Source organism: Lagenorhynchus albirostris, chromosome 7 (assembly GCF_949774975.1).
Source record: "Lagenorhynchus albirostris chromosome 7, mLagAlb1.1, whole genome shotgun sequence".
NCBI classification, from domain to species: Eukaryota; Metazoa; Chordata; class Mammalia; order Artiodactyla; family Delphinidae; genus Lagenorhynchus; species Lagenorhynchus albirostris.
Window position 1 is genome coordinate 65,096,048 of NC_083101.1, and position 25,025 is coordinate 65,121,072.

The 25,025-nt window shown below is 37.0% G+C and overlaps 1 protein-coding gene across 1 annotated transcript in view; it reads left to right on the forward strand.

The window, feature by feature from the left end:
- The window catches only part of CCDC171 (coiled-coil domain containing 171), a 358,774-nt gene that overhangs the window by 272,195 nt on the left and 61,554 nt on the right, over window positions 1-25,025 (forward strand). The window contains exon 26 of the mRNA XM_060155104.1: window positions 1,449-1,580. Within this exon, the coding sequence (XP_060011087.1) occupies window positions 1,449-1,580 (132 nt within the window). The remainder of the gene's footprint in view (window positions 1-1,448; window positions 1,581-25,025) is intronic.

The following is a 25,025-nucleotide window of genomic DNA, read 5'->3' on the forward strand; positions in this document are numbered from 1 at the left end:
CATACTAACACTGTTACAGAAATTGCATTATAGTGTATGTTTTACAGCATACACTTTGACATTCACTTATTGACAGAAATTCTTCAGCTCAACTTGAGAGTATAAGGATTTTTATAACTTAGATTAGCACGAACGATGAAAGATGTCATCACGTATTTGCGCATGTTTGCTGATTTAAGGAAACCCTATGTAGTATGATAGTTCATTCATAAAGTAAGAAATAATTCAAACAGTTTTACAAGCTGGAATAGAAAAATGAAGGTTGGGATTTCTATCATATATTATTGCCAAGTTACATATGAAATTGCTCAGGTAAAACTAGAGATATAAATACATTTATTTGAGCAATGATAGTTCTCCCCATTCTTGACCTTTGCTACCTCATAAAAACTCATTTTGTCCTGTGGTTTTAAGCTAATTGTATACTATTTATCAAATATATGGTGTCAAAAAGATAATTTTTTAAAACCTATTCAGGTGTAAGGAAAGTTAGGAAATATGTATACATATGAAAACTGCTATCATTAAACTGTGTGACTGAAGATGAGAGATCACTGGTCTTAAAAGAAAACTAAACTGTGGAATTTTTGAGGCTTTTACTAAGTTTGGAAATTAAAAATGAAAATACCTGTTTCTGAGCATTTTCTTCTGTTTATATTATATAGTGAGTATTTCTCATTTGTCCAGAAGGTGGCAGTGTAATATCAACTGCATGTGATGCAGAGGCTAGCTAGAGAATTGGTGTTTCTCCAATTCTCTGTATCTGTGATGTGTTTGTATTGTTACCTTACTGAATACTTAAAATATAGTACAAACACTACTAATTTGATCCATTATCTTATTTAGAAGTTGTGTGACCAAGTTGGTTTATATGTATTTAATCATTAAGCCTCAAGTTTAATTTAGAGTAAAGAGGGCAAGCAGACCTCTTGCTAGTATATTTTTAAGCCTCCTTGTGTGTTGAGCATATTTGTTTTTATTCTAGAGTACATATTGAAGTTTTCTTTTCAAAGACTAGTACCTAATAACTATCTTGTTTAATATATATCAGTTAATACCAGTTAAATTAAACATGTTATTAAGAAAGTGAGAATAAATAGGAGATTGCTGTTTATTTTTGATTTTGTAGATGTTTTTTCCTTTCCTTTTTCTTCTGAGGGTGGAACAGTGAAAAAATAATTCAAAACCTCTTGATCAGAAGAGCTCCAGCGACTCTCCTTCCCTCCCTCATTTCAAGTAGGAGGATGCTTTTTCTTCTTAACATTCTCCCCCAGTACTCTGAATTAGAGATTTATTTGCAACGAAAAATCAATTAGTCCTAAATTTATTCATGGATTTCAGGTCCAGCGATCAATGCAAGTCCACTCAGTGGGCTCAAGGGGACCCAGTTCATCCCAGTTAATGTGTCTGAAGGGGAATTACCATTGATGCTATTTTTTTCCCTTTAGGTCAGAGATCAGATCTCGCTGTCACGGACTGCGGCAAGTAGGAATGACTTCACCCTGCAGCTACCCAGACTGCACCTGGAGACCTTTGCAATGGAGGGGCTCAAGGGCGGGCCAGAGGTTGTAGCGTGCCAGGTTAGAGTCTAAATTACATTGTTTGCTACCGAGACACGTAGAAAAAGAAATTGCACTAACTGCGGAGAATGGAAGCCTCAAAGTATCGTGACTAACTTGAAGAAGATGCAAATAATTTTTCCTCATTTTTCTTCCGTTATGTAACACTATATTTCACAAATAATTGTGTTTTTTTCTTTAAAGCCTAGAACTAGCCAATTAAATAATCCAGAAAAGTTTTTTATTTTTTACCAAGGAAAAACGTGCGGTTTATAGCTAAGTACAGTATTAAAAGAACATACTTTTTGGGCAGCAGAGGACAATAAGACGCTAGGCTGTTATCTCTTTAAGCTAGTCTGAATTTGTAGCTCTTATTGTTTTACAATAAATCACTTTAGATAAAATTATCAGGCGAGATATTTGATATTTTTCAGTGTTAATTCCAAAGTATATCCAACATTTCTCAGGTGGCAATTTAATTTCAGCAAATCTAGAACCTAGCTGCACTTTGCATTGAAAAGTATCTTATACTTCAGTGTTTAGTTTTAATGAACTTTGTTATATGTGTCAGCTAGGTTATTTCATTTATAAAACTCAAAGCACCCAATCATAAAACCTCAAGTAACTTTTAAATAAACTTAATAAAGATATTTATTTTCAAAAACATATTTATTTTCAGATGCTGCAGCTAGCTTTCTATTCTAGGTTACTATTAGGTTATTGTGATCATTTGTCTCCTTAGGGTTAAAAATATTTTTTAATCAGACAAAACAAAATTTAGTATGTATTTTATTCTCCCTTTAATGCCCAATTTCTTTATTAGAAAAATCTATCGACATTATGTGAACTATAGGGTGCCTGGTAATTCAAAAGAGGTTTTCCTTGTTCAATAGCACCCTAGATTTTTCAATGTATTTAAGAGAAATATCTCTTAAAACTCAGTCCCTTTCACATTTTGAGGTTTAAGGTAAACTTTTTTCATTCTTCAGTTTATGACCCTGTAAAATTTTAACTTCGTACAAAATTAATGTCAGTCCAAGTGGGGCTATGTTAATTTTTTTCTACATGCTCCATACCCTAATTTAATTTGTTATTAGTACTCAAATTAATGCTCAACAAAGAAAAAATGCTTGTTGTTTCTTTCATTAGATTGTCCACCAATATATCTAAAACATATGTAATTGTAAAACGAAGCATAAGGCATTTTTATTTTCATTTATAGGCTAGAATACTGTACCATTATTTAGTACAAGATTAAGATGTACATTTAAAATTTGATTATATTTAAGTACAATATGATTTGAGATTTTTCTAGTGGTTGTAAAGTAATCCTTTGCTTGGTTATCTTAATTCGGAATCTCACAGGGCTTAGTACTTGTCATAATTCACAAATAAAGACTTCCCCCAAACTCTAGATTGTGATGATTTGGAAAGAGACTGCTTCTTAGGAATGCCATTTTTTGAGGCAAAGCATGAACTCTATAGAGTTCTGACATCTGTGTATAACAAGAAGGAAATGGATGGGCTTGTATTTTAAACTACTATCTTTTCCAAGTTCTAATAAAAATAGTTATGTGGGTTGCCAGATACCTAAACACTTGGGTAAATTTTGTATTGACGTGCTGTAACATGCATTGTAGTTTAGTAATATATGTTTTGGTTTAGTATCCTGTGCAGAGAAGAGCACATATTTGAGCCCTAATAGTGTTTCACACACACACACACACACACACACACACACACACACACACACACACACACACACACATGGACACAATTGGTGATATGGAGTACTTTGAGAAGAAAGGCACTGTATTAATTGAAGACCTTAATTATAACAATAACTATAATTATAATAATTATTATTATAAGTGCCATTTTAGTGAGCACTTACTGTGTAACAGGTATCATGCTTAGCTGTTTAAATAAATGATCTCAGTTAATTCTCACAATGGACCTGTCAGATAGATGGCATTATTTCCATTTTACAATTGAAAACAACAACTATAGCAGGTAACTCTCCTCAGATCGACAGCAAGTAAATGGTAAGGCCTAAAGTCTGAGTTTAAGTCTGGGTGTATTTGACTGCAAAGCCTGAACTGGTAAAATCTGACAGTAAAAATCTAGATGCCTGTGTTAAATGGTCAGAGTGAAACCTTTGAAATCTACAGTGGAGTTTTTCTTCCATTTACAAAGTATACATTATGCATCTGTGTATGATGTAGGTCATAGTTTATGCTGTATTGTAGACAAATTCACAGATACAAAATTGTGTTTCCATTTGACACGCTAATATTATAGAACTCTACTTTTCACCTTTTCGCAGTTTGTAAATATATATATTTATGCTAAGTGTGGCTACATATTTAGGAATTCAGTATTTGTTTAGCTTTGTACTGTGTGCTGATGAAGCGGACTACTCAAAGCGTGCACAGCTTTCGATTATGATGAGGGGAGGACCTCTATGCAGGATGTGGTAGCGTCTGAATTATTTGGCCAACATATACAACCATCATTTAGAGCGGCAGGAGCTGAAGTTTTCCTAGACAGCCACTGTCTGTCTTTTCCAAAGGGGCAAGCTTTATTATAGGTATAATCCTTGATGGAAGGAAGACCAATGAGCATGACTGAAAGTTGAAGAGGATGAGTGGATTACCTTATCTCTCTGTACCCAGAAGAGCATGTGACTGATACTCTTCTACAGGAGATAATTCAGTTCATCTAGTCTCTGCGATCTGCTAGCTTTTAACCCTGATTTCCTTACCTGCGACAAAGTGTAATGCTAACAATTTCTCGGGCTTGTAGTAAGTTTGAATGAGGCAATGCATGTAAAGCAGAGAGCACAGTGCCCAGCACAAAGAAAGCAGACAACGCATGGTGGCTCTTATTACTGCTGACCAGTATGGGAAACATTGTAAAGATGAAGTAAGCAACAGTAGCTTGATTTTATTACTTTTGAGGGATGTGTGGGGGTGGTTTTGTTTTTAAAGAAATGGTTACTTAGAATCTTTTCTCTATATCTTTCCATTTGTTTCCTTCAGTCTTCCTTGTTTCTTCAAAAGCTTCAAATAATTTTGATTAAGATCAACTGTAGCTCCCTATTTACTTTTCTTTGTTACTCGATGTTCCAGTGAGGCCATGTCGCCAATGTAACCCCTGTTTAAGCTCCTATGGCAAGTTTAAAACTATTATACCTGGGCTTTTATCTCCTAAATAACAGCATATTAGTCTACTGGGATACTGGAAAAAAATAAAACACCTAGATTAGACAAGTTAGCTTTAGCTGAAAAGCCCAGTACGGTGTGAATGCAGAGGACTTTGTAAGAAAAAATATTCTGCCCATACTTTATAAAGAAACCTGTTACTCATCGTCTTATACTTTGAATTGTGTTTTTTCAATAATTATGATATGTGATGCTTTTACTATCTGGAAGATATCAGCAGGCATCCAATAAATGTTTGTGCCTCCATTCCCATTCAACAATAACCAACACAGAACAATATCAATATTGATATTATTGAGCGCTTATTCTGTACCAGTTACTGTGCTAAGCACCTTACATTTACTCTCTCATTTAATCCCTGCAACAACCCTATGCAAAAGAGGTGCTCTGCTTTTATCTGTTTTACAAAGGAAGAAGCTGAAGTTTACTGAGATGAAGTAAATTGCTAAAGGTCACATATCCAGTGAGTAGGGTGACCGGTCCCTTCATTCTTTTTAATCGTGCCTTTCTGCCTTTTGTAAACCATGGCATAGTGTTTTGTGTGTTGTGTGTGTGTGTGGTGTGTGTGTGTGTTTTAGGGTAGCTGAGAGGAAAAAAGAATAAAGGTAGGGTCTGTCTATAAAATACAATTTCGTTTGTGAGGAGATCATGGCGAGAATAGAAATCCAAAAGAGATTAATGGGGAAAGTTACTTAAACTGTGTATTTCAGCCTCTTCATCTATAAAATGAAAATAATAGAAGTTTCTAACTCAGTGTGACTATTGAATGGGTTAATCCACCTGAAGTGCTTAGCATAGTGACAGGTACATTGTAAACACTCACTATTTATTAGCTCTCCACTAACATGAAAGGTCGTGAGACCAGGAACTTGGTTTTGTTCACTGCTGCATCATCAGAGCTCAGAACCCTGCCTCACATGGAAGAGGCCCTCAGTATGTATGGGTGAATGAATACTTGATTTCAGACACTGGTCAAGGTGCCTTAGGAAGCTGCTGTGCCTAAGTTGTGCACGCCTTTAAGAGACTTGGGATCAATTTTTTTTTTTTAACTTCTAAACCCACTTCATTTAAAAGGAAAAGTCCCCCGAACCATCTCATAAAAGTGTTTAAGGCTTAGTGCACAATAACTATACCTCTGGAAATGTAGTATATTTTATAAATATATGTTTATAAACACTTCATTAGAAAGGCTTCATTGTGAAACCATTTATTTATGAAGATTTTAAACAAGAGTCTTTACCGTAAATCCAGTAATCCTTTAATCACCCATAACCTACCATGTTATTACAAAGTCCTTACTTGGTATGGTTGTTTGTTATGTGCTATACCCGCAACTTTTGGGGTACCATGGTTTTTTACATTTAACTTACCTTCCAGGCATAGAAATTTCTTCCAGCTATTTTGTTGTATTTATAAAGTTAAATCATAAAAGGGCATCTTGAAGGGATTTTTTTTTTTTTTAATATAGAGAAGGAACAAGTACCTTGTACCTAAGTACCTAAACTGTCAGGGAATAAAAATATCAAGAATCACTCTTAATAATTTTTCACATGTGTTCCCAGTTACACTGCTTAATGCAGCAGCCTTCTAATTGTTGTATAAGAAATGTCTTCATTTGGGCATAGTTAGAAGTTAAAGAAATGTTAGGCAGTTTTACTTGAAATCTTGTATTATGTAGATATTTTCTTCTTCAAGTTATTCCATCCCCATAAGTGAATTTTCAGATCTCTGATTATTTTTTAAAACATGAAAACTAGCCATTTTGAATGGAAATATTGCTAAATATGTAGAATACTAAATAGGTAAAAGTACCCAGTTGTCCCTGAAAGACTAGATGACTTCTATTAGTTCTTTAGTTTCCTTTTTAAAGTATGGTTCTTTATTTTCTGATACTAAAAGAAAGTTTTACCTTCTTTTTATAGTTCAGGTCTTCCCTTATTTTCAGATGTCCATTCTCGCTGGGTTCCTAATTTACAGAGTTGTCAGGGTTTAGTCTAAGAGTCTCCATGGTGAAGTAAAGAGAATATATTTTGTGACAGCTGTATGTCTCATAGATATTCCTTTTCATTTATTTCTGGGTCCATGACTGTGCTTTGAATGTCTGACATTATTGGAAGTCTGACCTTTTTGGTAAGTGGGGTCATTTTTGTAAAAAGGTATCGAGAAGATTTTGGGGTTATCTAAAGTTGTTATCAATGAGTGTGCAATTCTCTTTAAATTCATAAATCAAAATATCTTTTAAATTACAAAAACATAAAATGATTTTAGAATTCAGTTGTGGCATCAAAGAGCATGTTGAAATGCTACCTTCTTCAAAGGCTGGAAGGTGCTTCCCAGGGAAGACCTGTTTGTTAGGGGAAAACAATTAGCTGGAAAAATCATATAGTTCATCTGAGAATAAAGACATTTTGATGGAAAAAAGCCATCCTTTGTCTCATCTAGCTGCTTGACAGCTGTAATCTCCAGTTCCACAGAATAAAAATTGTGCCAATGAGGAATCTAAATGTCCAGGATTTGAGGCCCACCTCAAGGATGAATATAAGAATTAGTGCGTTTGTTTTCCATGTTGACACCAGGAAGAATAAATGGCACTTCCTGAAGTAATGTTGTTAGAGAAAATATTTTTGTTATTTGCTAGTTAAAATTTTAGAATTCTACTCTGAAGATTTGATAATACACAAGCAGACATTAACTTTCTTCAAAACTTGCTGGTACTAGAGCTGTGAGCAATGCTAAATAAAACAAAATATAAAGAGAAATAAGATGTTAATGTGTACAGAAGGACTAATTTTAGAGTGTGTTGCAAATTGGAACAACAGTGATTAAATAATAGCATAGTAGCATTTAAACATTGATTTATAGTCACTGTGAGTTACACTTTGTTGTCCCGAATCTGTATCTTCACCTAAGGTTTCAGGACGTTTTAGTTTCCATTGACCAGGAAGACTTTGCTAGAAATTTAGCCTCGCCCATCAGTCGTTATTAGAGCAGTTCCGGTATTATCACCTAAGTCCTCTCACCCTCCCTGCCTCCATTCCTCCTCCGTTCCCTTCCTCTGCCTATTTGATTTGCATTTTTTTTTTTTTTTTTTGGTGGTGATGGTGGTGGAGGAGGGCGTAGGGGGGCGCATCAAACAGAATTTTAGGGCAGGATCTTGAGAGTAAAAATGTAGAATTATGCTTTTTGGTCCAAATATTTTACCAGGTGATATATGCTACCATTATTTTCTTAATCCCCATATTTTATTTCAAAAGACTTGTTGTAAAAAAAAAAATCCGTATTTGGACTTCCCTGGTGGCGCAGTGGTTGAGAGTCCGCCTGCCGATGCAGGGGACACGGGTTCGTGCCCCGGTCCGAGAAGATCCCACATGCCGCGGAGCGGCTGGGTCCGTGAGCCATGGCCGCTGAGCCTGCGCATCTGGAGCCTGTGCTCTGCAACGGGAGAGGCCACAACGGCGAGAGGCCCGCGTACTGCAAACAAAACAAAACAAAACAAAAAAACCCCGTATTTTTCTTTGTATCTGTCGTTAAAACATAATCTTGAGCATTAAGTGATAGCTAAGATTTCTAAAAAAGAAAAAAATCTGTTAAGGCTAGGAGTGCTAAAAAGTTTTTTTTTTAATGTTTACCTGATGGGACATTTTACATCTTGGATCATGGGTTTTATTTCAGGTTAGTGGTGGTCTGAAACAACAGTTTTGTTTTGTTTTTTTTCCTGTTGGGACTTTAATCTCTCTTTGCCTTTTGAAAATGACAGGATGACATATGAGGGCAAGGAAATGCATCTGTATAAAGCTTCTGCTACGCAGAATCTTATACTGAGGAATGTAGTGACTCCCTACTCCTTAACTCAGCTGAAAATATTCACGAATTATTCACGAGTGACCTGGCATCAGTGATCTGAACTGACACTAAGTAAAATCTGGTAGGAATTATTTAAAATAAAGTCTTTTTTCTCTAGTTTTTAAAAATCATTTCTTCCTTTGTTTATTATAAGGAAGAATAATTTGGAAGAAAATAAAGTCATAGCAGAGTCACTATCACAGAGGTTGAAGAGGTTATACAACTTTACCAGAAAGTAATAGGATTAGCCACAGAACAGATGGAATCCTTTACCCGTAGACACAAATTACACAGGTAACAGGAATTCTCATTATTTTATGCAGTTGTTGTCTTGTCTTTTTCTCACGGGAAACAACATTGTCCTTTCTTGTGAAGGATGAATATGAATTATCATCCTTGTGGTGCTGAGTGCAACTGGAGTTTTATCCTAGAATCACTGTCTGTGAGCTTTCGGCCCTTAGTTCTTCTGGTGCATCACCTTGTCATCTGTAACATGAAGATGATGATACTTGCCCTGCTGCATCTTGGGGCAGTTGTGAGGATCACATGACATGGATGAAAAAACTTTGGAAATTAAACAGCACTAATAGGTAGTTTTTAAATTGTTTTCCTTTACTGTTTGGCTTGTAAACATTCCTTGATCAGGTGTAGACTCGCTTAGTTTTCAATCTCAGGATGAGAGGATTTTTTTTTTGACACCTTTATTGGGGTATAATTGCTTTACAATGGTGTGTTAGTTTCTGCTTTATAACAAAGTGAATCCGTTACACATATACATATGTTCCCATATCTCTTCCCTCTTGCATCTCCCTCCCTCCCACCCTCCCTGTCCCACCCCTTCAGGCGGTCACAAAGCACCGAGCTGATATCCATGTGCTATGTGGCTGCTTCCCACTAGCTATCTACCTTACATTTGGTAGTGTATATATGTCCATGCCTCTCTCTCGCTTTGTCACAGCTCACCCTTCACCCTCCCCATATCCTCAAGTCCGTTCTCTAGTAGGTCTGTGTCTTTATTCCTGTCTTACCCCTAGGTTCTTCATGACATTTTTTTTCTTAAATTCCATATATATGTGTTAGCATATGGTATTTGTCTTTCTCTTTCTGACTTACTTCACTCTGTATGACAGAATCTAGGTCCATCCACCTCACTACAAATATCTCAATTCTGTCTCTTTTTATGGCTGAGTAATATTCCATTGCATATATGTGCCACATCTTCTTTATCCATTCATCTGATGATGGACACTTAGGTTGCTTCCATGTCCTGGCTATTGTAAATAGAGCTACAATGAACATTGTGGTACATGACTCTTTTTGAATTATGGTTTTCTCAGGGTATATGCCCAGTAGTGGGATTGCTGGGTCATATGGTAGTTCTATTTGTAGTTTTTTAAGGAACCTCCATACTGTTCTCCATAGTGGCTGTACCAATTCACATTCCCACCAGCAGTGCAAGAGTGTTCCCTTTTCTCTACACCCTCTCCAGCATTTATTTGTAGATTTTTTGATGATGGCCATTCTGACTGGTGTGACATGATATCTCATTGTAGTTTTGATTTGCATTTCTCTAATGATTAATGATGTTGAGCATTCTTTCATGTGTTTGTTGGCAGTCTGTATATCTTCTTTGGAGAAATGTCTATTTAGGTCTTCTGACCATTTTTGGATTGGGTTGTTTGTTTTTTTGATATTGAGCTGCATGAGCTGCTTGTAAATTTTGGAAATTAATCCTTTGTCAGTTTCTTCGTTTGCAAATATTTTCTCCCATTCTGAGGGTTGTCTTTTCGTCTTGTTTATGGTTTCCTTTGCTGTGCAAAAGCTTTGAAGTTTCATTAGGTCCCATTTGTTTAGTTTTGTTTTTATTTCCATTTCTCTAGGAGGTGGGTCAAAAAGGATCTTGCTGTGATTTATGTCATACAGTGTTCTGCCTATGTTTTCCTCTAAGAGTTTGATAGTTTCTGGCCTTACATTTAGGTCTTTAATCCATTTTGAGCTTATTTTTGTGTATGGTGTTAGGGAGTGATCTAATCTCATAGTTCTACATGTACCTGTCCAGTTTTCCCAGCACCACTCATTGAAGAGGCTGTCCTTTCTCCATTGTACATTCCTGCCTCCTTTATCAAAGATAAGGTGAACATATGTGCGTGGGTTTATCTCTGGGCTTTCTATCCTGTTCCATTGATCTGTCTTTCTGTTTTTGTGCCAGTACCATACTGTCTTGATTACTGTAGCTTTGTAGTATAGTCTGAAGTCAGGGGCCTGATTCAGGATGAGATTTTTGCCCTTCTAAAAGAAAAGCAAGTAAATCAGATGATGGGGGAGTTGGCAACCATGAATCTGTGCAATTTTCTGAATGTCACTGAGTTTGCTGGAAACATTATGTTGATCAGAAGGGGAATTTGGAAGAGATAAAATAACTCTGTCTGCTGGGGAAAGAAGCAAGCAATGTAGTATTGGAGAAAGCCTATGTGGAGAGTCAGAATGCCTGGATTGAAGTCCCGGCTCTGTAATGTAAACACCTTGGCAGGTCACTCAACAGCCCTGAGCCCCCTATTTCCTCATCTTTAAATGGAGGTGGTGAAGCCTGTCTTGCTTTCTTTCACTCACGGGGCTGTGGGGAGATCAGGTGAGATAATGTAATGTGGGGAGATCAAGAGATGTAAGGTGCTTTTTATATTGTAAAATGCTAAATTAATATAAATTGTGTTGGACTGAACTGCAAACAGGCCTGTGTTTCAGGAAAAGTAACCTAAGTACGTTAAGGAATGTTCTAGTGTTTTGACTCTTGGAGACTTTTGGCTGATGACCTGTTTGATACAGGTTTCACTTTAGTAGCAACGTGTGCAATAAAAAGAACAAAATGTTCTACAACTCTAGTGTTTTCTTACAGCTCAGTATAAAGCCATTGCTAACACTTTGGTGAATGTCCACCATATACTTCTATTTGAATAATTATTTTTTAAAGTAATTCAAGCATTACTACTGTCTACATATGTCCTTTTAACTCATTTTGTTGCCTTTATTTATACCATTTGAATTTTTTTTTTGGACTTCAAATTCCAACTCTGAAAAGGTGACAATATTTGCCTGTATGTGAAATGTTTGAGACACACCTAGTTAAAGAAACAAAAGCACAAAACATATGAAAGTACAGAGCATTTTATTTTTAGTTACAATTTTCAGTTCTAGATAGCTCAAAGCAGAAAAGCTGCTGAATGATATGAACATCATTTCTTTGCCATTAATGTTAAGAGGCAAAAACTAAATCCCAAACTTGACCCTTTCTCTTTTTTTTTTTTCTATTTTTGAAGCCTATTTAAGTATAACCCTACTCGATAATACCTTTTAATGCTTATTATTGAGAGAATGAAGCCTGTGAGCACTTGAACTTTCAAGGGCTACAACAGAATTGCTCTTCATTTTAGCTACTTGGGCAAAAAACAGTGTTTGATGGACTGCCAAGGTGAAGACCTGGGAAAGGAAGGGTTATCTACAAATTGAGTGAGTTTATTATGGCTTAGTGATTTGCTGATTGATTTCATTTGCTGTCAGTTAAGGCTCTCTTAATGTCAGTTTTCTTTGCATAATGCCTTGAAATAAAGACCAATGAAGTTCTTCAGATTGATGCCGCTTATATAAACTGACCCTGATTTGCCCTATTCTACATGACAATTTAAGTGACAGCATTTAGAGGAAAATACAGCAATGAATATGCAACTTAAGGATTAAGGGAAATGCAGTAAATCATTCATTCTAAAACTAGGTACAAAAGTAATTTCTTGTAATGATTCCACAGATGCCTTAAGCTTTATTAAACAGACTATTATCAGTCACAAGAGTGTATGTGTGTGTGTGGTGGGGGGCTGTGTAGGTAGAGACAGACAGACAGAGGGACAGAAAGAGACAGAGGATTGAATTGAAAAAGAGAACTAAAAGTGATGTTAAATCTTTTCAAATTATAGTAAATCTTCCTCTCCCCACTTACTTAAACTTGGAGTTGTTAGAATCATGGTTTAAAAAATATTTTATCTGAGGTTGTATAAGTGCTGTATATTAAGTCACCAATGAAACATAGGGTAATTTTGAAGCTTTAAATGCTTTTCAGTTTCAGAGCCTTCTAGTAAAGTGCTAGTAGCTTCTTTTTTTTCTTTCAATGGCCAAAAATTTCATACTGCTGATTAAAAAGAGGTGTAACTTTTGTGGGGAAGACTAACTGAAGAAGTAACTCGCTGAGGAAACTGTGAAATACTAATATCTTAATAGGTCTTCTGAGTGAGGGCTATTTCACCCCACAGACCCCAGGTAGATTTTCTCTGTGGAGTGTATGACATTGCTTCTGTGTTGCAGAGCAATATTTTTGTCCGGAGTATATTTTATAATGCATATTAATCACAATGAACCTGACTTGGTATAACTTCATTAGGATTAAAAGGGCAACATAGGAAACAGCACTAAGGTGCAGAAAGCTCCTGGGTTCTGTGCCAGTGGTAGGAGGTTTAGCAAAGCGGCATATCATAAGCCTAAGTGCTATCTGTGACATATTTAAAAGAGGCCCACGTTGTATATTTGCAAATAAGGCTTAAAAAAGTCCTCAAACCTTAGGTCTTTGGTTGAATGATTATCTGGGAGAATGATTTACCTACAACATGTAAAATTTAGAAGAAGAAACTCCATGTTTTTAATCCTTCTAAAATTGAGAAGGAAATCATGATTAAAATAAAATATGCAGCTTCACCTTGTATATTTATTAAGTTATATCATGGGAAAAAATAGAAAAAAAGAATATGAGACACTTAGCATGGGGACTTACACAAAGCCCTCAAAAGATAGCAGTTAAGATTATTACTACTGAGACAGTGTGTGTGAGTTGAGGAATGTTATGATTCTTCATCAGTGAGAAGGGATTCTTTGAAAGTTTTGAGTGTCTCACGTTATTACCAGGTTTTTGATTACAGCACATGAAGAGGTTAAATGACTTCTTTTTAGCACTGAGTGGCAGGTAGCAATAAAATGCTCTGAAAACTGGTAACTCGGAGGCAAAACTTGACCTGAACTAATTTTGTGACAAAGCCTGGGAAGAGCTGTGGCTCAGCTTATCCCCCTCAGTGTGATCATTCCAAGGTTTTGCTGTAGAATGTATTTGGTTAGACTGTGTTGCCCCACATCCCAACTAGAGTGTTAATATACGGTGTATGCTCCATATTTCCAAAATCCGAAAAATCCCGAGCTCCAAAACACATCTCGTTCTGAGGTTTCAGATTGGGATTGTGGGAACTGTATCAACATTATAAAACATTTTCCCACCAAAATAACACATATTACTGCTTCAATGCAAGACTTGTGTTTTTCTTATAGTGAGGCACATTCAGCCTGTGGCGTGTATTCTTGAGTGAAATTTGAATTTAATACCTAGTATCTCGTGCTTTATGTTTTGAGCCTTAAAGGAATCATGTGTAGTTTGTGCCCCCTAAAAACTCAGGGACTTCAACAATTGTGTTGTTGTAGGCTAATCAGATATGGCTCTAATAGGCTTTACTTTGCTCAAGTCTGATCATGTTTGGAAACTAAAGGCACGTTTCAATTCCATGTGCGTAGGAGTCTCCTGAGACATTCTTTCAAGGCCCCTTCCTTTTTATATTCTGAAAGCGGAATGGATGAAATTCCTGGTCACATAAACTGCTTATCTTTTCTTGCATATCCTTCTAATTTGTTCCCACTGGGTAAGGTAATGCAGACTCTTGAAGGGTCTGAAGAAACCGGCTTTCCTAGGCACACTCTAGGTAAGGAGAGCAAGGTAACTGGGAGCGAGGAGTCTTAGCAACCAGGGTGGCCTTTGTTGTTTTGTTTTTTATTCTATTTATTTATTTATTTATGGCTGCATTGGGTCTTCATTGCTGCGCGCGGGCTTTCCCTAGTTGCGGCGAGCGGGGGCTGCTCTTCATTGCGGTGCACAGGCTTCTCATTGTGGTGGCTTCTCTTGTTGTGGAGCATGGGCTCTAGGCGCGCGGGCTTCAGTACTTGTGGGACGTGGGCCCAGTAGTTGTGGCTCATGGGCTTAGTTGCTCCACAGAATGCGTGATCTTCCCAGACCGGGGCTTGAACCCGTGTCCCCTGCATTGGCAGGTGGATTCTTAACTACTGCGCCATCAGGGAAGCCCCAGGGTGGCCTTTGAGTCAAAGTTATCTAGTTATTCTAGAGGGAAAATGGAAATATCATTTGAGAGTATTTATTAATTTATTGGATTGGTTCTAGCTTTATTTTTTCCAGTTTTATTGAGATATAATTGACATACAGCACCGTATAAGTTTAAGGTGTACAGCATAATTTGACTTACATGTAGTGTTGTGAAACGATTGCAGCAATTAGTTTAGTTAACATCCATCATCTCATATACAAAAAAAGAAAAAGAAAAAAAAACGTTTTTCTCCTTGTGATGAGAACTTTGGGTTTATGCTCTTGACAACTTTCAAATCTACCATACAGCAATGTAAACTGTAGTCATCATGTTGTACATTACATCCCTAGAACTTATTTACGTTACACCTGGAAGTTTGTATCTTTTGACCACCCTACCTTCATCTAGTCCCTTCTCTCCTCACCTCCTACCTCTGGTAACCATAAATCTGATCTCTTTTTTCCTGAGTTTTAAAAAAAATTCCTCATTTAAGTGAGATCAGACAGTATTTGTGTTTCTCTGTCTGACTTATTTCACTTAGCATATTACCCTCAAGGTCCATCCATGTTGTCACAAATGGCAGGAGTTTCTTTTTGTTTTTGTAATGGCTGATATATATATATATATACACACACACACACATATATACATATATATAAAGACTTCTTTATCCATTCATCTGTTGATCAACACTTAGGTTGTTTTCATGTCTTGGCTATTGTAAATAATGCTGCTGTGAACATAGGGGTGCAGATATCTCTTTGACATAGTGTTTTTGTTTCGGATATGGTCCCAGAAGTGTAATTGCTGGATCATTTTTCATTTTGGGGGGAACCTTTATACTGTTTTCCATAGTTGCTGTACCAATTTACAATCCCACTAATAGTGCACAAGGGTTTCCTTTTCTCCACATCCTCACCAGCATTTGCTATCTTTTGTCTTTTTGATTTGATTATAACTGTTCTAAAAGGTGTGAGGTGATACCTTATTGTGGCTTTGATTCGCACTTCCCTCTTTTTTTTTTTTTTTTTTTTTGCGGTATGCGGGCCTCTCACTGTTGTGGCCTCTCCCGTTGCGGAGCACAGGCTCCGGACGCGCAGGCTCAGCGGCCATGGCTCACGGGCCCAGCCGCTCCGCGGCATGTGGGATCTTCCTGAACCGGGGCACAAACCCGTGTCCCCTGCATCGGCAGGCAAACTCTCAACCACTGCACCACCAGGGAAACCCACACTTCCTTCTTGACTAGTGATATTGAGTACCTTTTCATGTGCCTGTTGGCCATTTGTATGTGTTTTTGGAAAAATTCTATTCAGATCCTTTGCCCGTTTTTCATTGGAATATTTATTTTTATGCTACTGAGTTGTATGAGTTCTTTATATATTTTTGAGAGTATTTAGAGACCAACTCAAACCACTAAATTGGCTTTAAACAATAAAATGGTCAGCTCTTTTAATCATATAGATTTGGGTATGGCTAACATCATCCAATGATGTATTGAGTGCCTGCCAAGAACAAGGCATTGTGCTGTGCTCTGGGATACAGGGGTGACTCAAAAATCTTTCTAGAGGGAATATGAAATTTGAGATTGAAATGAGAGGGAAAAAATGATTGCTGTAGGAGAGACATAGATAAAGTACCATAGCCTGCGCTTTAGAGGAGAGTGAAATTCGTTCTTGCTGGGAAGATTAGGAGAGGCTTCATAGAGGAGGTGGCATTTGAGTGGGCCTTGAAGGTTATGCAGTTAAAAATCCCCTTTCATGTAAAATATTACTGTCAGGAAATACAGATGGGGAATATCTGGAGTTTGAGCCTGAGCTGCTCGGTAGCTCTGCAGCAGTGACATCTATGGGATTGTCTCCTCTGCAAACAAGGGTAGAACTAAATGATTGGTAGGATTCTTTTCAGTTAATTAAGCTCAGTGGTATTGTGAATAAATTATGGTCTCTGCTGGATTTCTTATTGTTTGTTCCTTTATAATGTACAAAAAATAAATTCATTGATTTAGTTGAAATCAAAAAGCACCTTAGAACCAATTTGTCCTTAAAACAATATAGTAACTATTTTTTCGGAGTGATGTAGTTTAATATACTTCAATGAATTTTGTCATAGAATAGAAATTTTAGGAGTTATTCAAGGATGATAACCCTGACTGAAGCATGTAGATTCCCAAACCAATTTGATATATATCAGAATCAGAATGGGATCATGGTAATAAAAGATTAGCTCTTAATAAAGAGCTCATAAAATTTTTTCTCTCTCTCTTTACTGATTGCTTTTCTTTAGGTATATTGAAAATTGTTCATATTGCATTTAATTAAACCACAAACAAGTGCATTAAATTCTTATAATTCCAAATAAATGGCTTTTTAGCATCTTCGTACAAATTGATGTAAAGACACTAATGGATGTCCTTTGCTGAGATTCATAAAACTAACAGTTTTATGTGAAAGGAGGAAAGATAAGTGTCCAACATTGTGTGTGTGTATGTGTGTTAACACATTTACTCTTTATCAGTAGCTTAGATCAAGTGCACTTTCTGAAAGCTGTTGGTTTTGAGATGCTGGATTGGGCAGTTTTTCTTTGGTTGTGAGCAACTAGCTCTCAGCCCTGTAAGTAATTTATTTCTATAACTTTTCTTTTTGTATTAACACCACTCCTTAAAAAAATTGCATACTGAACCCACAAAAGATCAAAATTAGGATGTGGTGTTTTTTGTTTTTGTTTTTTTTTTTTTGCGGTACGCGGGCCTCTCACTGTTGTGACCTCTCCCGTTGCGGAGCACAGGCTCCGGACGCACAGGCCCAGCGGCCATGGCTCACGGGGCCAGCCGCTCTGCGGCATGTGGGATCTTCCCGGACCGGGGTACGAACCCGTGTCCCCTGCATCGGCAGGCGGACTCTCAACCACTGCGCCACCAGGGAAGCCCTAGGATGTGTTTTTGTTATACTGCTCAAATTTGATTAAAGCAGTTGGATCTTTATAGGTTGACTATGGAACAGACAGATGGGGAGTGCTGGTTATCACTTTAGTCTCCAAAACGTTTCAACCAGAGAGAGATTATTGGAATATAAGGTGCCCCTTGTTAAGCTCCAAATAGCTTTTGAATTTGGATAAATAGGCACTCTCAATATTGTCCACATTATTACAGAAATTGAAGGTCTCACTAACTCTGAAATGAAGAACCATACCATCTTGCATGTAGTTAATTCAGTCAGTCTTAACAAGTAAGTATGGAATTCCTGCTCTGTATCCAGCCCTGTGCTTGACAGATGACTGAAATGACAGAGGATGAATGTGCATTCAGGGAGGAAGAGTTTAAAAATAAAGAACCCCAAATGTTAGTTCCTAATACAAGAGGAACAAAACAAGCACTAATACAGGGACTGTTAAGGGCCAACATGCAGGCTATGAGCCTTTGTAGAGTGTTGAAGATTGGGAAAGGGCCTGAATGTATCACTAACCTTGTTTTACATCCTCCTCAAAAACAGTGTTTTAAACAAGAAGAATTCTGTCTTTTTGGAGGAGATAATCTCTATTAGTGTTTTATCCACTCAGTTTCAGTATGAAATTTTAAAATGTATTATTGCCCCAACTTAACAAATGGGAATCAGCCCTTGCCTCCTCTCTTCACATACAGCTGAATGGCTTCCCATCACCCTTAAAATAAACTCCAACTGTCTCATGTTGCCCTTGGGCTCTTCACGACTTGGGCCTGACTCTGCAACTTCCATCTCCCATTGGTCTCTGCCTCACTCACTGAGTCTATAGCAATGAATGTGTAGCAATACTGGCCTTTTTGCTGTAACTGAACACAGCAGGCACAGTCCCATTTTGGAGGCCTTGTGCTTGCTGGTCCCTTTACTTGGTGTGCCTCACACCAGATCTTCATGAGGCTCAGTCCTTCACTTCATTCATGTTTTTGTTTCAATGTCATCTCATGGACGCCTTCTCTCATCACTAACTAGACTAGCCTCCCTTCCCCTCCACACTTTATAGCCCTGACCCTGCTTTATTTTCCTCCATAGCACATGACCTAATGTATTTGTCTGTTATCCTCCCCCAACTAGAATGTAAGACCCATGAGAGCCGGGCTTGGTCTTTAGCACTGTATTTTCAGCACCTGCAACATAATAGGTGCTCAATAATATTTGTTGAATACATTAACTAATGAACTGCAGTTTTCTCTATTGTGGGCTTTTTAAGAGGCAGAGCTGTGTGCATATAAAAGAAAGGAGCAAGGAGCCTGGAATCAGATGAACTCCTGATTTTCAGTTGTGCCACTTGTTAGCAATGTACCCTTAAGAAAGTTATTTATGGACTCTGAACATCAGTCGTTTTATATGTAAAATTGTGCTAAGTAATTCCTGTTTTGCAAGGACAGTGTAAAGATTAGAGATTATGCATGTTTGCCACAGAAAACAGACCATGCTCAGGTTTTCATATACTTTATTTAATATAGCAAGGAAATGCCCTTCTTTTTCATGAGGAGTCTAAATTATCCTGCAAAGGTGTATCTATTACTTGATAAGAATTAGAGAATAGTCAAAGTAACAGTGATCTCCAAGGAATATACTCTTAGTTATCAAAAGTTTATATAAACATTTCCACATATCAGTGCCAGATGTTATGGTTTTAACATTTGGACAAAGCCAGACTTCCTGAATTCCAGCTCACGCCATTACATTAAATCAAAATATTCCTTTTTACACTCATACCATACTAAGTCTTATCTATATGTCAATAGAATCTAAAGCAGGCTAATAAATCTCCATGGTAAAACTCACAATGATGTCAAGACGTAGTAGGTTCCCAAGAAATGGTAACTATAATAATATATATATTTTTTCTGATGGAGAGCTAAAGTAGTGAAGTTAAGTTTCTTCATGGTTTCCTATGACCCACAATTATTTCTGTGTTACTCACCAACTAAACTATTCTCAGTTTGTCAGGCCTTGTTTTGCAACACATTAATAAATTCTATTATGTACCTATATAATGAGCATTTTGTATATTACTTAAAATTTTAAGTCTCTAAGGTAAGGGAATTTATTATTGCTACTACTATTATAGTCATTATTATTATTATATTATGGACATATATATTATTATATGTCCATATGCAGTAGTTTACAAGAGGAACTTTATTTCATTCTCCAATTATTTTGATGATCTCTTTTTCATATTCTTATAGGAAACCAACATGTCATTTCTTATCCTTTTGGTCTTTCTTTACATTAACTTTTAGCGTAATAAGAGTAGTAATCACCATCAATCTAGATGCTACATTTAGCCTCAAATTGGCCTTAATTCAATTCGTGTTGGAAATAAAATATTTGAAAAAAAAATTGGTCTTGTTTTTGGCACATTTAAGTTGTATATGCCATGGTTGAGTGGAGGCCAGAAAAGAAGTTGAGAGTCTAAACATGATACAAAGAAAACATCATTTAAAAAAATCTGCTGCAAAAGTATTCTGCAACTCTGCTGAATATGGTTTCCCATGAGGCTCCTTCTCATACCTGAAAAGCTACAATATTTACACCCTTCAAAGTGGTGCCAGTAAAAATTTTGAGTGTTGGGGTAAGTCAAGTCCAGGGCCCTTTCAAATGGTGCAAAGGAAAAAATGAACTTTGATTCTCTTTTTCTCATATAAAATAACACCAACAAAAACATACCTGAACTATATGCAACACCACATTAAGTCAATTTATGCTGTTTGTCTTTAGTTGTGCTTGACTTAAGGAGGTTGTGCATTTGCAAAAAAAATTTTTTTCTTCTATTTAATTACTTGACGCATTTACTATCCTTATCATTGTCACCATCATCACTAGAAAGCATTTCAGTATCTGTGTGCATATTACATTAAGTATCTAGTTACACATGATTTTAACCATTCCCTCTACTAAATGAATAGGAGTACACAATCTTAAGTGGGTATCAGTGCCCCAGACCAGTCTCTAAAGGAAACATAGTAATTCCAGTATACGCACACAAACCCCTAGCACATTGATGGTCAAAAGTAGGCTCCCTAGGAATGAGAAAACATCTTGTATGAGACAGAGGGGGAAGAAAACCAGGTTTACCAAAATTCTAGTTTCTACATAAAGGAAAGGTCATTTTTCTGCCAGGAAAATTTTCAGATATGGCAAGATAAAGGCCTCCCCCAGTCTTAGTACGAAAAATGAAAATATAATTCCTTGGAATCCCTTCCCTTCTGTACATATACCTAATATGCCTAGATCTCATTCAGAATGAGAATTTGAGTCATGAGCTAATCCTGTGTGGGTGGGATTTGGGATATCACTGTCTTATTTTGCTTGTAAAGTCCTTTACTGATGTTATTGAATCCTTAAGTCAGGCTGCTGAGAGATGCACAGCACATTGTCGTTTTATGTATATAAGTAAACTAAACTCACTAGAAGTTGTTTTCCAAATTTTCTCTTTTTTTCAAAGTAATCTTCTATTGTGTGGGTAATAGGAAAGTTGCCATAATTTTTAATCTTAATTTTTTTCTCATTAAAATAATCCCACAACCTTCTTTCATATTACATTTTTCTAGAATCAAAAGATGCTTTGGAGGAAGTGTAGAAATTATGTGACATATTTGGATAGTATAGAGATTCATTAATTTGTTAGAAATGTTTATTGAACTCATTCTACAGAATGAATGAAGTCCCCAAGAAAATATCATCTGAAGTTCTTTTGCTTGAAAGAAATATTTCCATTACATAAGCAAAAATTGGTAGCTCAGAGTCAATGTAGTATAATAATTATTAATGAGTTTGAGATCTTTGAAAATCTTGGTTTCATAGCAAAATTCAAGAGGGCTTTGCTTTTGTACCCTTTTCAGTCAGTAGAGGAGAAAACATGAATTAAATTGACAAAAATGAGTGTTGTGATAGACTATCTGCATAATTTTGTGAAACTTGGAAAGCCTAGATTAATTCTGCTGATTTCACTGAGAAACTTTGTATGATAGATAGCCAAAACAAACAAAGCAAAAAAACCCACTAAACCAGTCCAAAGCAAACTGGAAAGCTTGCAACACATGGGATAAGCATGGGCTTTGGAATTAGACAGACATGGATTCGAAACCTAGTTCCTTTCTTTATTAGCTAGGGGACCTTGCATAATGTACTTAGCATTGCTGAGCCTTAGTTTCTTGTTCTATAAAATAGAGATGATATGAGTCCTACAGGATTATTGCCAGAATTGGAAAAATATGCAAAACTCATAATGTGGTGTCTGGCACATAGTAATTGTTGTTAAAACTGGGGTTCTGGTAAGCCTTGGAGAATGGGACTCTAGAGGAAGTGAGAGCACCTTGGGCAAAGATTTGGTCAAGCCTAGGCTTTACTGACTCCCATATATTCCAACGCATTTGGTGATTCTGGTGGTAGAGCGTGGGTTCACCTCCCTCTTTGGGCTACTTTGAGGCAGGTGTGGGGTTGACTTTGAGTGGAGAGCTGGGCTGAGTGCATATTGCACTGAGTCAGATTGCATTGACTTCTTTGATGCCTCAGGCTCTACTATGGCTCCTTCTGGCACTGCTTTGCCAGTCAGTGAGCAAATATAGGCAGTTGTCTGACACTCTGTCAGGTTGAGTGTGATAAGCTAGGTTGTTTAATCCAAGTATCTGTATAAAGGCGTCTCTAGGAGTTAGGGACAGGAGACAGGTTAGTCTAGTCCAGGCCTTTGCCAGATAAATAGCTACCATTTAAACTTCAAAAAAAGTTTATTTGTTTCTAAAATTTATGTAGATATGTGTATATATCCTCTTTTTAGTTAAATGTTAGCATACCACACATACACACACACACTTTTCCCTCCTTTTTATTTTGAAATAATTGTAGATTCACAAGAAGTTACAAAAATAGTACAGAGGAAAGAAATCCCCACGTACCCTTCACCCATTTCCCCCCAATGTTACATCTTACATAACTTTAGGACAATATTAAAACCAGAAAATTGACATTGCTACAATGTGTATGTATAGTTCTATGCCATTTTATCACATGTGTATTTGTGTAGTCACCACCGTGATCAAGGTACAGTGCTATTACATCACCACAAAGATCTTCCTCAGCTAACCACTTTATAGACATATCAACCCCTCCCCCAAAATCAGCCCTAATCCCTGGTAACCACTAAATATTTTGTCTCTATAATTTTGTTATTTCAAGAATACATAAATGCAGAATGTGGCATTTTGAGGTTGACTCTTTTTTCACTCAGCATGATGCCCTTGAGTTCCATCCAAGTTGTCGCATCTATCAATAGTTTGTTCCTTTATGTTGCTGACTAGTATCCATGGTATGGATGTGCATAATTTGTTTAACCATTCACCCATTGAAGGACATTTTCATTGTTTCTGATTTTTGGCTATTACATATGAAGCTATGATCTCTAGGATAAATGTTTAGAAATGTGCTTCCCTGGTGGCACAGTGGTTGAGAGTGCGCCTGCCGATGCCGGGGACACGGGTTCGTGCCCCAGTCCAGGAGGATCCCACGTGCCGCGGAGTGGCTGGGCCCATGAGCCATGGCCACTGAGCCTGCGCGTCCGGAGCCTGTGCTCCGCAATGAGAGAGGCCACAACAGTGAGAGGCCCACGTACCACACACACACACACACAAAAAAGTTCAATAATGTGATTGCTAGGCCATATGTAAGTGGATGCTTAGTTTTTTAAGAAACTGCCAGACTGTTTTCTAGAATAGCTGTACCATTCTTCATTCTCAGCAGGATGTTTGAGAGATCCAGTTTCTCTGTTCCCTTGTCAGCTTTTGATGTTGTCACAGTTTTTTCTTTTAGCCCTTCTGTTAGGTATGTAGTGATATCTCACTGTGGATTTTTTCTTTCTCTAATGGCTGGTGATTTTGAAACTCCTTTTAATATGCTTATTTGCAATTTGTATAAGAGAATTTTTTGGTAAAATGTACCTTATTTTGCTTATTTTCTAATTGGAGTGTTTGTCTTTTTACTGTTGAGTTTTGAGAGTTTTAAAAATATTTTCCAGAAACTAGTTCTTTATCAGATAGGTGGTTTGCAAATTGTTTCCTGTCTGTAGCTTGTCTTTTAATCTTCGTAACAAGATCTTTCACAAAGCAAAAGTTTTAAATTTTGATGAAATTCAACTTACTGATTTTTTTTCTTTTATGAATCATGCTTTTGGCATTATATCTAAGAACTCTTTGCCAAGCCCTAGATGCCGAAGATTTTCTCCTACATTTTCTTCTGAAACTTTTACAGCTTTATATTTTACATTTAAATCTATGATCAATTTTGAGTTCATTTTTGTATAAGGTCTATGGTTTAGGTTGTAGTAATCAGAATTATAATATGACCCCCAAGATCTTCCCCCTGATGTACTGTACATGCATTATATAATTTACCCTCTCTCCTTGAGGGTGAGACTAGTAAATAGGAGATTATCCTGGATGGGCCTGACCTAATCAGATGAGCCCTTTAAAAGAAGGTGAAGTGTCAGAGATGTGCTCTTCTTCTGGCCTGGAAGAAAGCAAACAGCCAAGCTGAGAAAGGAGGGGTCCATTTGGCAAGGACCTGAGGGGGTTCCTTAGGAGCTGAGAATCACCCTGGCTCATTTTCTTGCTGGCTGAATCCAGCAAAAAAATGGAGACCTCCGTTCTACTACTGGAAGAACTAAATTCTGCCACTTGGAAAGAGGGCCCTGAGTCTCAGAGAGATTACAGCTCCAGCTTAAACTTTTATTTCAGCCTGGTAAGACCGTGAGTGGAAGACCCAGTTAACCCATGCTAGACCCATAGAAACTATGAGATACTAAATTTGTGTTGTTTTAAGTCATTAAGTTTTGGGTAATTCTAGAGTGTGGTGCTACTTTTGTGCTTATATAGATAAGGATTCTGATTACTGGAGCTTGCATCTGGGTGTTAGAGAAAGAAATGGGACATCCACGCTGTTGGGCACAGTGAGTTGGTAGATTGTCTTCTGGATGTGGAGGCTTCCTGAAGCCTTACTTGTGCCTTTTGTTTAAATTAACTTCTACTGGAGTATAGTTGATTTACAGTGTTGTGTTAGTTTCTGCTGTACAGCAAAGTGAATCAGTTATACATATACATATATCCACTCTTTTTTAGATTCTTTTCCCACAGAGGTCATTACAGAGTATTGAGTAGAGTTCCTTGTGCTATACAGTAGGTCCTATTCATTATCTTTTATATATATAAGTGTGAGTATGTGTCA